General features: G+C 34.9%; 1 protein-coding gene across 1 annotated transcript in view; it reads right to left on the reverse strand.

Annotated features, from left to right (window-relative positions):
• The window catches only part of PIK3C2A (phosphatidylinositol-4-phosphate 3-kinase catalytic subunit type 2 alpha), a 123,867-nt gene that overhangs the window by 57,035 nt on the left and 54,618 nt on the right, over window positions 1-12,214 (reverse strand). Inside the window, exons 3-5 of the mRNA XM_030917962.1 lie at window positions 7,523-7,626; window positions 2,503-2,660; window positions 676-796 (exon numbers count right to left, since the gene is read on the reverse strand). Of these exons, the coding sequence (XP_030773822.1) occupies window positions 676-796; window positions 2,503-2,660; window positions 7,523-7,626 (383 nt within the window). The remainder of the gene's footprint in view (window positions 1-675; window positions 797-2,502; window positions 2,661-7,522; window positions 7,627-12,214) is intronic.

Consider the following 12,214-nt stretch of genomic DNA (forward strand, 5'->3'; position numbering starts at 1 on the left):
GAGGCAGGTGGATCACCTGATCGAGAGTTCGAGACCAGACTGACCAAAGGGCTGTATTTTGTAAAAACACAAAATTAGCTGGGCATGGTGGCACATGCCTGTAATCCCAGCTACTTGGGAGGCTGAGGCAGGAGAATCGCTTGAACCCGGGAGGTGGAGGTTGCGGTGAGCCGAGATCGTGCCATTGCACTCCAGCCTGGGTAACAAGAGTGAAACTCCGTCTCAAAAAAAGATATAATAAATACCTGGGTAAGAAAAAGATTCATATAATGATTATTTCAGGCAACTAAAAGGAAATCACAGCTGACTACTGTGCATAAAGTAACAGTGCATGTTGCAAAAGGAAAATAGAGTCTATAATGATGTGACTATCGACTCTTTACAGTAAGAAAGACCCATTATATCACTTATTAACCAGCTGCCTGAAATTCTTCCTGTAAAGACTACAAGCTCCTTAAGGGAATACAATGTCTCACTTATCTCTGAACCCCCACCACTGTCTTAGACATGACATCTTAGACATCATATATTTGAACAAAAGTTTACTAATTTGGTAAATCAATTCAATAGGACCCAATGTATTTCTGCATTATAAATTCAACTAGAAATTTTTCTAGATTAAACCATTAAAAATGAAATTGTCAAAGATGTTGCTCAGTAGTTAAATAAACTTACTTCTGCAGCACTTCCTCTTGACCACAAACTTTCAGAACATAGCTGCCAACATCTACTTGATTCAAGTCATCATGTACCCAGCAAAGGGCTTGCATTATAATGATTTCTACAGTAGAACTCACTGTAAAAGAGTTAGTCATCATTTGCACTTTGCTCATTCATACTTATTCAAGACTGTATTACTTATCATTTAAGACAGCAGTATACAATAGAAATATAATGCAGTCCACAAATGTAGACCACACATATAATTTCAAATTTTCTAGTTGCCATATTGAAACAAGTAAATCAAAAGACGTGAAACTAATTTTAATAATATGTTTTGTTTAACCTAACACAGTTGACCTTCTATATATGTTGGTTCTGCATCTGTGGATTCACCAATCACGGAACAAAAATATTTGAAAAGAAAAAAAACTGCATCTGTACCGAATATGTACACACATTTTCCTTGTCATTATTCCTTAAACAATACAATATAGCAAATATTTACATAGCATTTACATTGCATTAGGTAATATAACTAATCTAGAGGTGATTTAAAGTATATAGGAGTATTAACATTGTATGCCTGCATCAAAACATCATGTTACCCCTTCCCTTTGATGCTTTAAAAAAAGATCATATGTACCCCATAAATATATATATACCTACTATGTACCCATGCAAGTTAAAAATTTAAAAATTAAACCAAAAATAAATAAGCTATACAGAAGGATGTGTATCAGTTATATGATAATACTACGTCATATCAGGGATTTGAGCAACCTGGGATTTTGGTATCTGAAGGGGGTCCTGGAACCAATCCCCCACAGATGATATTTAGCAGTATCTAGCAAACAATGATTTAAAATGAATTACAAGAAAAAGATTCACCATTTTAAATGTTTGACATTTGCCTGGTATATTTTCCAATGAAAAATAAAAATACAGCAGGTAGGTTATACTTTTGAGATGGAGTCTAACTCTCACCCTCACTGCAGTGAGCCAAGATCATGCCACTGCACTCTAGCCTGGGTGGCAGAGTGAGACTCTCTCTCAAAAAACAACAACAACAACAACAACAACAACAACAAAAACCACAGAACTTTTCCTTTAACAACTAAAAGAATAATTGTTACAGTAGCTGATGGTTTTCTGTTTCAGATTTGTATTTTTTCAAAGGGCCTTCAAAAGTACAAAGCTAGAAAGAATGTATCTCAATATTAGACACATTCCTAGTCATAACCATTAAAGAATAAAAATTGCATAATTCTTAGGCCAAAGTACTGTAGAAATAAAGGATCTCATTCCTTGGGGAATCCTGTTAAGATAATATATATTATGAAATGCAATAAACTCTGCAAGGAAACAAAATTAGTTTTTAAAACTATAAGAAAAAAATTCCTACAGACATCTCTAGAGAGGACACCCATACTAAGTTTGGAAGAAAGGATTAAAATAAAAGAGAATTATCTTCTCTTCTCCACAGAAGAACTTAGCAAGATATCTGGAATTTCAATTTCACTGACAGCTCTTTATAAGCAAGCATGCTTCCTGTCATAAAATGAAGGATAAAAATAAAGAATTAGATTATAATTAGCTTTTCTATCGAATGCTTTTGGGCCTTGGCCAAGAGCCACTGATCAACAAAAAGTTACTCAGCACTTTTCAGATAATTATTTATAAACCTGATTCCCCACTAGTTCTAACCAGAAAACTATCCATATGAATGACAAAAAGACACATGATAGCAAAATTGGTTTATTAAAAGAATGATAATATTCATATTTTAAACATCTCTCCCTTACAGAACAAAACAAGAGGCTTGAGGAACCATAAACCTACCATCGCATGTAAAAGTAACTGGTAGCTGAAATCCTTCAATTTCAATGGAGACCTTCACACTAGCATTTTCTCCGCATATGTTTCTTTGTGCTGTGACTGGACTTAACAAATAGCCTGGGTTTGTGCGGTGATTGGTATATGGAAATTTGGTCTTCAATCTGTTCACAATAAAGAAGAAATTAAATTCTTTTTTAAAAAACTTCATTTGAGGGCTCTGAACAAGGTTTTACATGTTTATAGCCACTCAGGTCTATGTCATTGTCCAACTCAAGCAGCTCATGAAACTGCAATGCATGAACTCCTGTTGAAATTCCAAATACCAGCATTTTCCTCTTAAATAAAAGAAACCCAAGGAAAAGGAAGAGATGAACTACTGCCAGGATATCTTTGGTAACATTATCAACACTACCCAAGCACATGCTTGGATAAATGGCATTTTAAATGAGGTCCTCTGCTTAAAAATCTTTTGCCACACAGTACAAGTACACAAAATGGTACCTTTCAAATGATTCTATAGGCAATGTAGTCCTAAAATTGTGATGGCCAAAAGGATAAAATGTTTGTTGCCTTGAAAATTTTTTTTCTTCTAAGGACCTTTTTCCTACAAACATTGTTTCTGGCTGCTAGATAATGAATAAAATACAGACAATGGTTTCTTACAGTGCTCCAAGGCCTTTCTTCCCTCAAAGTGATTTCTAAAACCTAGGGAATCAAAAGAACTGCCTGTGAAGGTATTCATAGGAGCAACACAGTTTAAAATTAAATGGTGTATGGCTCATCTCCAGCCAGCACTGCTGTTATCATAAGACAAAGACAGATTTGATAACTTCTTTACACTTGTGAGCTCTTTTAAACTGATTTTTTTTCTAGAGGTTAGAAGACAGGGACCAGTCCTCCTACCTGCTTTTCATAGGGTTATGAATGGAATGAATGCTAGAAGTATTGTATACTTGCTTCTGTAGAGATTAAAATAATCAGGTCACGGAAGTAGAATAAAACAGCTTGAGTTGACAGAAAAAGGTTCTGGGGAAGTAGCACATGTAAGCATTAGTGCATATCCTCTAGAGTCAAATTACCTTATATTGAATCCTGATTATACTACTTATTAGCTTTGTGAACTTATGCAAGTTATTAAATCTCCTTGTTGCTTCGGTTTTTTCTTCTATAAACTGGGGGTAATATTACTACTTACTTGATAGGGTTGTTGTGAGAATTATGTGAATTTAGTTTATAAAGCATTTAGAACAGTGCCTAGTACATGGTAAGTGCTTTAACCTTCTTGTCAAATAAATGAGTTAGTGAAGGAATAAATCTGGTTTTTGCACTGAACTCTTAAGCAACACAAAGGATCCAATATTAAAAATATAATACACCCTTTCTTTATAAATTACTCAGTCTCAAGTATTCCTTTATAGTAATACAAACACTAAGACAGATGCTCACATCAAATCATGAAATTAATGTATGAAATATTAGAGAATTTTTTCTACATCTAAGCAAGCTTTCAATTTTCAGAAACTGTTAAGGATGACAAAAGTAAAAGCAGAAATTCTTGATAGCTAACAAAAGAATTTATTAGACAAAAATTCCAGTGATAAAACTTAGCTTTGTTTGAGAGGAAGAAACCTGCATTTCCCTTTCTTAAAATAAGTCCTTTCTTTTACACAACAATGTGAATGTAACTATGCCACTGAAATGTATACTTAAAACCAGTTAAAATGGTAAATTTTGTTACGCATATTTTATCACAATTTAAGAAATGTTTTTATAATGGGTCCTTTTTGTATTTACTTGGTACCATGGAAGATACCAGATCCAGAAAATACACTAATTTCCTTTTTCTGTAAAATTGATTTCTTCTAATTCATGGTTTGTTTGCTTTATAAAAATTGTCAAAAACCACAAAACACGTAAGATGTAAGATTCCTTACAATTGAGGTTCTTTTTGTGGGGTTTTTTTGGTAACTAAATGTTTAAACATTTAAACATACAAAATCAAATTAAATTATTAAATGAATAACTGCTGTCTGAGTAAATTATTCACTTTAAATATAGACCAGATAAGGTATTTTTATGGATACTCTAAGCCACACATCACAGTTTGATGTTCTTAAGTAACTACCTATAAAGAGTATTTAACTCTAATTTTTATTTTCTCTAAAATTTCTACTACCCTATCACCCAAATAAAAGGCTTTGTCTGTTTAGTGTGGCTCTACAGTTTAGGAAATTCAGTATCTCTATGCAGAAACAAAAATCCTTTATGGTTTCTTTTTCTACTTTTGTGTGCTCAGACTAAAATTCTGCACAGATAACCAAATCATACAAAATCAGAATATAAAGAGGAGAAGAGATAAAAATGAGGGTTTTGAAAGATTTCAAATGAATTAACATTATTCTATAGGAAAGTATATCAGCACTACTTAGAATAAAATTAACCAAATGCAGAGTTGAAGTCCTTGAAAACATATAGCAAGTTTTTGTGGTCAAGATACTAGTATAGGATATAAATAGTATATATGTGAATATTATATGACTATAAAGCTATTCAGAAAGACAGGTGTAGAGTGTGGTTTCTCATCTTATCCTAAAGGACCACAAATAAAGTAGCAATAACTTCTACTGGTATTTAACACTATTAGAAGAACTTTCTTGACCGGGTGCGGTAGCTCACGCCTGTAATGCCAGCACTTTGGGAGGCCGAGGTGGGCAGATCACCTGAGGTCAGGAGTTCAAGACCAGCCTGGCCAACATGGTAAAATCTCGTCTCTATTACAAATACAAAAAAAAATTAGCTAAGCATGGTGATACATGCCTATAGTCCTAGCTACTCAGGAGGCTGAGGCCAGAGAAATGCTTGAACCCAGGAGGCAGTGAACCGAGATCGCAGCACTGCACTCTACCCTGGGCAACAAGAGTGAAAACTCCGTCTCAAAAAAAAAAAGAAAAAGAAAAAAAGAACATTTTCAGCACCTGTAACTAGTAGATATAGTAAGCTCTGTCAATTATGATGGGCGTAAAAGGAAAAAAATAAAGAAATAAGACAAAAACTCAATAATAATGAAAAGTAGTCCGGAATCAATGTATTACAGAACCTTAAACTGAAAGAGATCTTTGAAATCACTAGTCCAAGTCTTTAATTTCACAGATGAGAAACAACAACAAGAACCAATACCTAGAAATGCTAATAAATTCCAAGTCTTTTTTATATTTTATCTTAACTATAAACAAATATCATTCTGACAGCCTGACACTAATTTCACAGCTGAATTTAAGTGAATAATTTTTGAAGATCTCAAAAAGCAAAGAACTGGCTCTCTAATTAAAAGCCTAAATATTTGTTTTAAAAATCCACTGCAAAATGAGCATACTGGAAAAAATAGAGCCACTAATTTCAGAGTACATCTCCTCACCTCAATCTCCATGGTCACCACAGGGGAACAAGAGAAGTTCCTAGAACATGGCTTCAAAAACACCAGTACTTCTTACTGCTCTAATATTTGTTAAAATCATAGTCTACTAATGAAAATAAAATTACAAAAAGAACTCATTCTCTCTTTAGTCCATTTGCAGTTTTGTACCACATAAGTGTGTGTGTGTGTAAACAAAAACAATCATTTTCAATTAGTGGCAGAGTTTGTATAAATAGCTCTATGATTCAAATGGGAGAAAAAAGGTAGGTCTCAGCTACCTAACTTCTCAACTTGCAAAGCTTAAATGTAGTAGTTACTTAACATGGCCTAACAGAAAAATACAAGGCCTGTTTGGGGAGAGTAACCTTTGCCAAGAAAAAGTGACTCTACTGATAATATTTTTTTTCCTAAGGTATTCTGAAGAAAAGAAATGCTGGCTAAAAGGTAACATAAAGGAAGACAGAGTTTTAATAAAATATCACCAATCATCCAGAAAATCTCATTAAATATTAAGTTCTTCAACATTAAAATAATGTACATACTCAAAAATGTTCTGGGAACCCCAAATCCTGCTATGCTTAAAGCAGACCACACTGAAGACAATGCTGGATTCGGAAAAAAATCTCTCAGTGGTGATCTACTTCCCTTTTTTAGATAACAGATCTCTCATCCTCTTGGCCACAAGGATTGTTGTTCCACTCTTTCCTCCTGTGGGATTTTCCTATCTGGCTAGCACTAAGGGGACTCCTTTTTCTTCTCTGCTACTGAGACCATTCAATTGCATGGAGGAAAGGCAGAGGAAGAAAAGTGAGGAAGGAGAAGGAAAGGAAAGGGAGTGGACAAGGAGAATCGAAGGAAGGAGGGATGATTTATAGTAATGAATTCCTGAATCTTGCTGTTAATGAACTCTGCCCCATCCTTCCTCTATCTGCTATTTGGGTTGTGAACCAATACATGACCCTATTTAAGTTCAGGATGGGTTTTAGCACTTGTAACAGAAGTCATGACTAATATAGTGATATACTAGCAAGAAAACATGCTTAACCAGAAGCAAAAGAGAGTTGGTTCTATTATTGATATTACTGACTAGCCAAGTAAACTTTGTTAGGTTACTTCTCTGAGTCTCAGTTTCCTCACCTATAATGAATGTTAGACACATTTAAGATTGAGAGATCATTCTATAAATGTGTTTCTCTAAACTTCAGAAATATATTTGCTCTTCTAAACTTGTCTGTTATAATATCATTTCTTAAATGTGTAAAACAGTATTTTGAAGGCTAGAAAGTTTATAGCAAAATTAAGTCTAAGACAAAAGTAGGTATTTTTTAAATGTACTGAAATTTACAGGTAAGTCATATTTTTTACTGGTTATTATAGTATCAGAAGTCTACTGTCTGACCTCAACTTTTTCTTCCAAATATTAAGAAATCTAACAGGTGAAGATACAAGTTCAGCTGTAGTTTGTGGTAACGTGCCAATTAACTCTGACTTGAAATTTTAGCCACAAGAAGAAAATAATTAAAATTTTAAAAATTTTATCATTATTAGCACTAAATTGGTTTTCAAGTCAATTTTTCAAACGAACATTTATAAAGAAAAGTTCCTTACTTTGTAATGGATCGACAAAAAGCTGCCATCTCCTCATTCTGTACTTCAACTTCTTGAAGAAGAGAACTTCCAGTTGGCAAATTACTGGTCCCATTTGGGTCTTTCTGTAATTAAAACAGTGTTTTTATCTTAAAAGTGGAAGATCCACAAAATGCTACATAGCAGCACAGCACAAACACATTTTTATGAAAATATGTACAAAGCTATGGAGGTAAAATAAATCACATCAATAACAAATTTTTAAATTATATATTTCTATCTTTGTAAAAGTAATGTCAACTAAGCCTGATTTTAGTTCATTGGTTTTACTTGATCAGTAGTAGAAACAGGATGTACTAGAGTAAGAATGTAAAGATAAAGACCTTTCCATTCCAAATATTCCTAAAATAGACACTTTAGAAATTTTACAACTAAATGAAATTAAAAGACTCTCTGTTTTACGAAAATGAAGAGATCAAGCCCATTTGCGACTCTTCTAATCAGTCAGAAATTCTATATATTCAACTAGGCCCCAAATTCCAAGAAAGAAGATGGTTTTTTATGTAAGAGAATGGGCATTTTCTAGGTTAATAAACTTATACAAACATCCTCACAATCCCTCAAAAGTTAAGTTTACGTCTGGTCAAAAACTGTTTACAGCTTTCAGGGAGATCAATTCACCACCCAAGCGTAGCCAAACAGCAGAGTCCACTGAGAGTGTTTTGACACTACATAAAAATACTTGATTTGGGGCAAATTTCAAATATAAATTCCCTTTAAAATTAGAATTAGAACACTCTCAATTCAAAATTCAGTGAGAACAAAGTGCATACATTTCAAGAGCTATAACACTTTTCAGTGACTATGGAACACAAAAAGATTCTTTTTTTTTTTTTTTTTTTTTTTTTGAGACAAGGACTCATTCTGTCGCCTAGGCTAGAGTGCAGTTGCTCAGCAACGGCTCACTGCAGCTTTGACCTCCTGAGGTCATGTGATCCACCTCAGCCTCCCAAATAGCTGGGACTACAGGTATAGGCCACCCCATCTGGCTAATTTTTGTATTTTTTGTAGAGTCGGGGTTTTACCATGTTGCCCAGGATGATCTCAATCTCCTGGGCTCAAGCAAGCAATCTGCCTGCCTCAGCACACAAGATGATTCTGTGTGAGAAAATTAAACTGAAAATTTAGGTCAACAATTCCTTTATGAGTTTCCTTCCTTTAAAACATGTCAGAGCCCTTTCTGCTAGAATGTGATATACACACTTGGAGAAAAAATAAATACTTCGAGTTCTACAAAAGCACAACCAAAAAGTAACAAGTCTCCTGAGGAAAAGAGAGTTAAGGTGGACTACTGAATATCCATGTAGCCAGTTGTGGTATTGCACACTTGTAGTCCCAGGTACCCAGGAGGCTAAATTAAGAGGGTCAGTTGAGTCCAGAAGTTTGAAGCCAGCGCAAGCAATACAGTGAAACTCCATCTCTCTAAAAATAATTTTTTTATATCAACATAACTCTGTAATCAAAGCCCTAACTAAAACAATAACAGGTCCTTATAAAAATAATTGCACAGTTAAATGTCTGCTCCCATTTGCACCTAGCATTACATCCTTTGAAGCCTAAAACTCTGGGGCTCTTGTTTCCTCATTTGAGATATGAATTCTTCAGGACATACGCTTCTAGTCAACACCAATTGCAATGAAGTTAAAAGCACAGTACCACTGTGGGAGGTCGAGGCGGGTGGATCACATGAGGTCAGGAGTTCAAGACCAGCCTGGCCAACATGGTGAAACCTTGTCTCTACTAAAAATACAAAAATTAGCCAGGCGTGGTGGCAGGCACTTGTAATTCAAGCTACTCAGGAGGCTGAAATGGGAGAACTGATTGAACCTGGGAGGCAGAGGTTGCAGTGAGCCAAGATCGTGCCACTGCACTCCAGCCTGGGCGACAAAGTGAGACTCTGTCTCAAAGAAAAAATTCAAAGAGAAATGTTTTTGCAGCTTCTTGGTCTGCAAACATTGTTACAGCTGACATATTAATACTGTGGAATGTGAAACTGTCCTTGAAGCCACTCATTTTCACTAATAAGAGGACACTTCTGCAGAATTCTCAGTGTTTTCCTTATATCTTCATATAGTGCTAAAGCTTTCTCTTAGGTTGTGAGAAGTTTGTTTCCGATTATTTCAAAAAGTTAATATGCTGGGAAAGATTACGTCTGAACTAATGCTATTTTCCCATTATACTGACATCAGTCTCATAGCTACCTATCACACATCAATCAATTTGTATTACAGAAGCAACCACTATGACAGACTATATTACTCTAAAGAATGGGATTTGATATTTCCTAGCAAATCCTCTGGTTTCACACTCCAAATCTGCCACAATCTAATCCAATCTTATTTTCCAGAACTTCCCTAAAGATTTCTATGTTCCAGTTAGCTTGAATCATATCCTGTTCCTATAAAACACAAATCAAGCTATCTTGCCTCTGGACCTTTCCCTTCACCTTCCTCTTAAACTTCCTTCACCACATTCGTCAAAAATCTATTAATTTTTAAAGGTCCAACTGAATGCAACTGCATCGGCAGTGCCCTTCATGATTACTCAGTATGAAGGAATTCTTCCCCCCATACTTCTAAGTACTTAGTCTGAACCAAACATCATATTAATAAATCCTGTTTTATATTTGTCCTAATGTGAAAGCTCCTTGAGAACACAAATAGCATTTTGTTGAATTTTGTATTTTTGTATCCAGTTTAGAAGCATTCAGTCATTAGTTCAATGTGAACTTTTGTTCCCCCCAAAACAAGTTAAAATTCACTTACATATAACCAATGAATCTATCATAGGAATCATAAAACATTTAAAAACTATAAGACAATATGTAGTTCCTTCAATAACCTTCTGAAAAGAGTAGCAATCATTTTCATTAGTATTTGATTCTAAAAAATCAGCCTTTTCTAGGCTGGGCACAATGGTTCACGCCTATAATCCCAGCACTTTGGGAAGCCAAGGCAGGAGGATCACTTGAGCACAGGTCCTAGACCAGCCTGGGCATCATAGTGAGACCCTGTCTCTATAAAAGTTTTTTCAAAAAATAGCTGGGTGTGGTGGCATGTGCCTGTAGTCCCAGCTACTAGGGAGGCTGAAGTGGGAAAATCATTTGAATCCTGGAGTTTGAGGCTGCAGTAAGCCATGACTGCATTCTGTACTCCAGCCTGGGTGGCAGAATGAGACCCTGTCTCAAAAAAAAAAAAAAAAAACCAAACAAAAAAACCTAAAACTAAAAAATTAAAAAATATATATTTTTAAATATTTAATTTATATTTTTAAATATCTACATTTGGGCCAGGAGCGGTGGCTCATGCCTGTAAGCCCAGAATTTTGGGAGGCTGAGGCGGACAGATCACCTGAGGTCAGGAGTTCCAGACCAGCCTGACCCACATGGAGAAAGCCTGTCTCTACTAAAAATGAAAAATAAGCCAGGCCTGGTGGCGCATGCCTATAATCCCAGCTACTCAGGAGGCAGAGGCAGGAGAATCGCTTGAACCCAGGAGGTGGAGGTTACGGTGAGCTGAGATCGCGCCATTGCACTCCAGCCTGGGCAACAAAAGCGAGACTCCATCTCAAAAAAAAAAAAAAAAAATATATATATATATATATACACACACACACACACACACACACAATATATATAAAATATATATTATATATAATATATACTTAATATATATAACATAAATATATCTAGGGGCATTCATTCATTTATAAACTTATTTATCAAAAAAAGCTCTATTAGGTGGGAACTATTATTACTCCCATTTTATGAAAAAAATGAGGCACAGATAAGTTAATTAACTCACAAGGTCATACAGATAATATAGGCAGAGTGTGAATTTCAACCCAGGCAGTCTGGCTTCAATATCACACGCTTAATCACCATGCTAATCTGTCTCTCAAAAGAATATCCTTAAAAATCCCTAGAAACACAATGTGAAAAACAACATTGTGACCTTTGTGGGAGCAGTGCTGGGAAAACCTAAAGCTTTGCTGCACCTAAGAATCATCTTTCCCTGAAGAACTGTTCTTCATGTTTTACTTATTTTAAAAACAGATTCTGAATCTCCTTAGGTGGCATTTTAGGATTTTAAAAAAATAATAATAGCTGTATTTTTTGCTGTGTCTCTCATGAATTAGGTCCTTCCTTTTATTCAAGTTATGAGTTTGAATTAACAAAAACTAAATATAATAATTATCTAGTCACATATCAAGGTAATAATAGAATCCAGAAAGTTAACTCAAATGTTTTGTCTGTAAAGAGTAAAAAATAGCTAGGCTGCCAATATTTCACCTTAAACATTAACATTAACAGTTTTGGATTTTTCCCTCTGCTCTCTCTGGAATAAAAAATACATATATTTCACACATATTCCCTTAATCCATACTCCCACCCCACCTCCAAACTCCACACAAACAAACCAAAGCATCAAATCATCTCTTCTCCATTGATCTTGCACAGACTTTTCTTCTGTGGCACTCAAGACTTTCTATTTTGTACCGCATTTACACACATTCACACCTTGTCTCCCTTTTCTAGCCCAGGTTCTTTAATGGTGAAGTCTACAAATGATTAATGTGTGCAATCCTCACATTGCATAACCACACACACTTTTTAACAAATGAAAGAGATATATGATAATCAATAAGAAAACA

The sequence above is a fragment of the Rhinopithecus roxellana genome, chromosome 15 (genome assembly GCF_007565055.1).
Source record: "Rhinopithecus roxellana isolate Shanxi Qingling chromosome 15, ASM756505v1, whole genome shotgun sequence".
Classification (NCBI taxonomy): Eukaryota; Metazoa; Chordata; class Mammalia; order Primates; family Cercopithecidae; genus Rhinopithecus; species Rhinopithecus roxellana.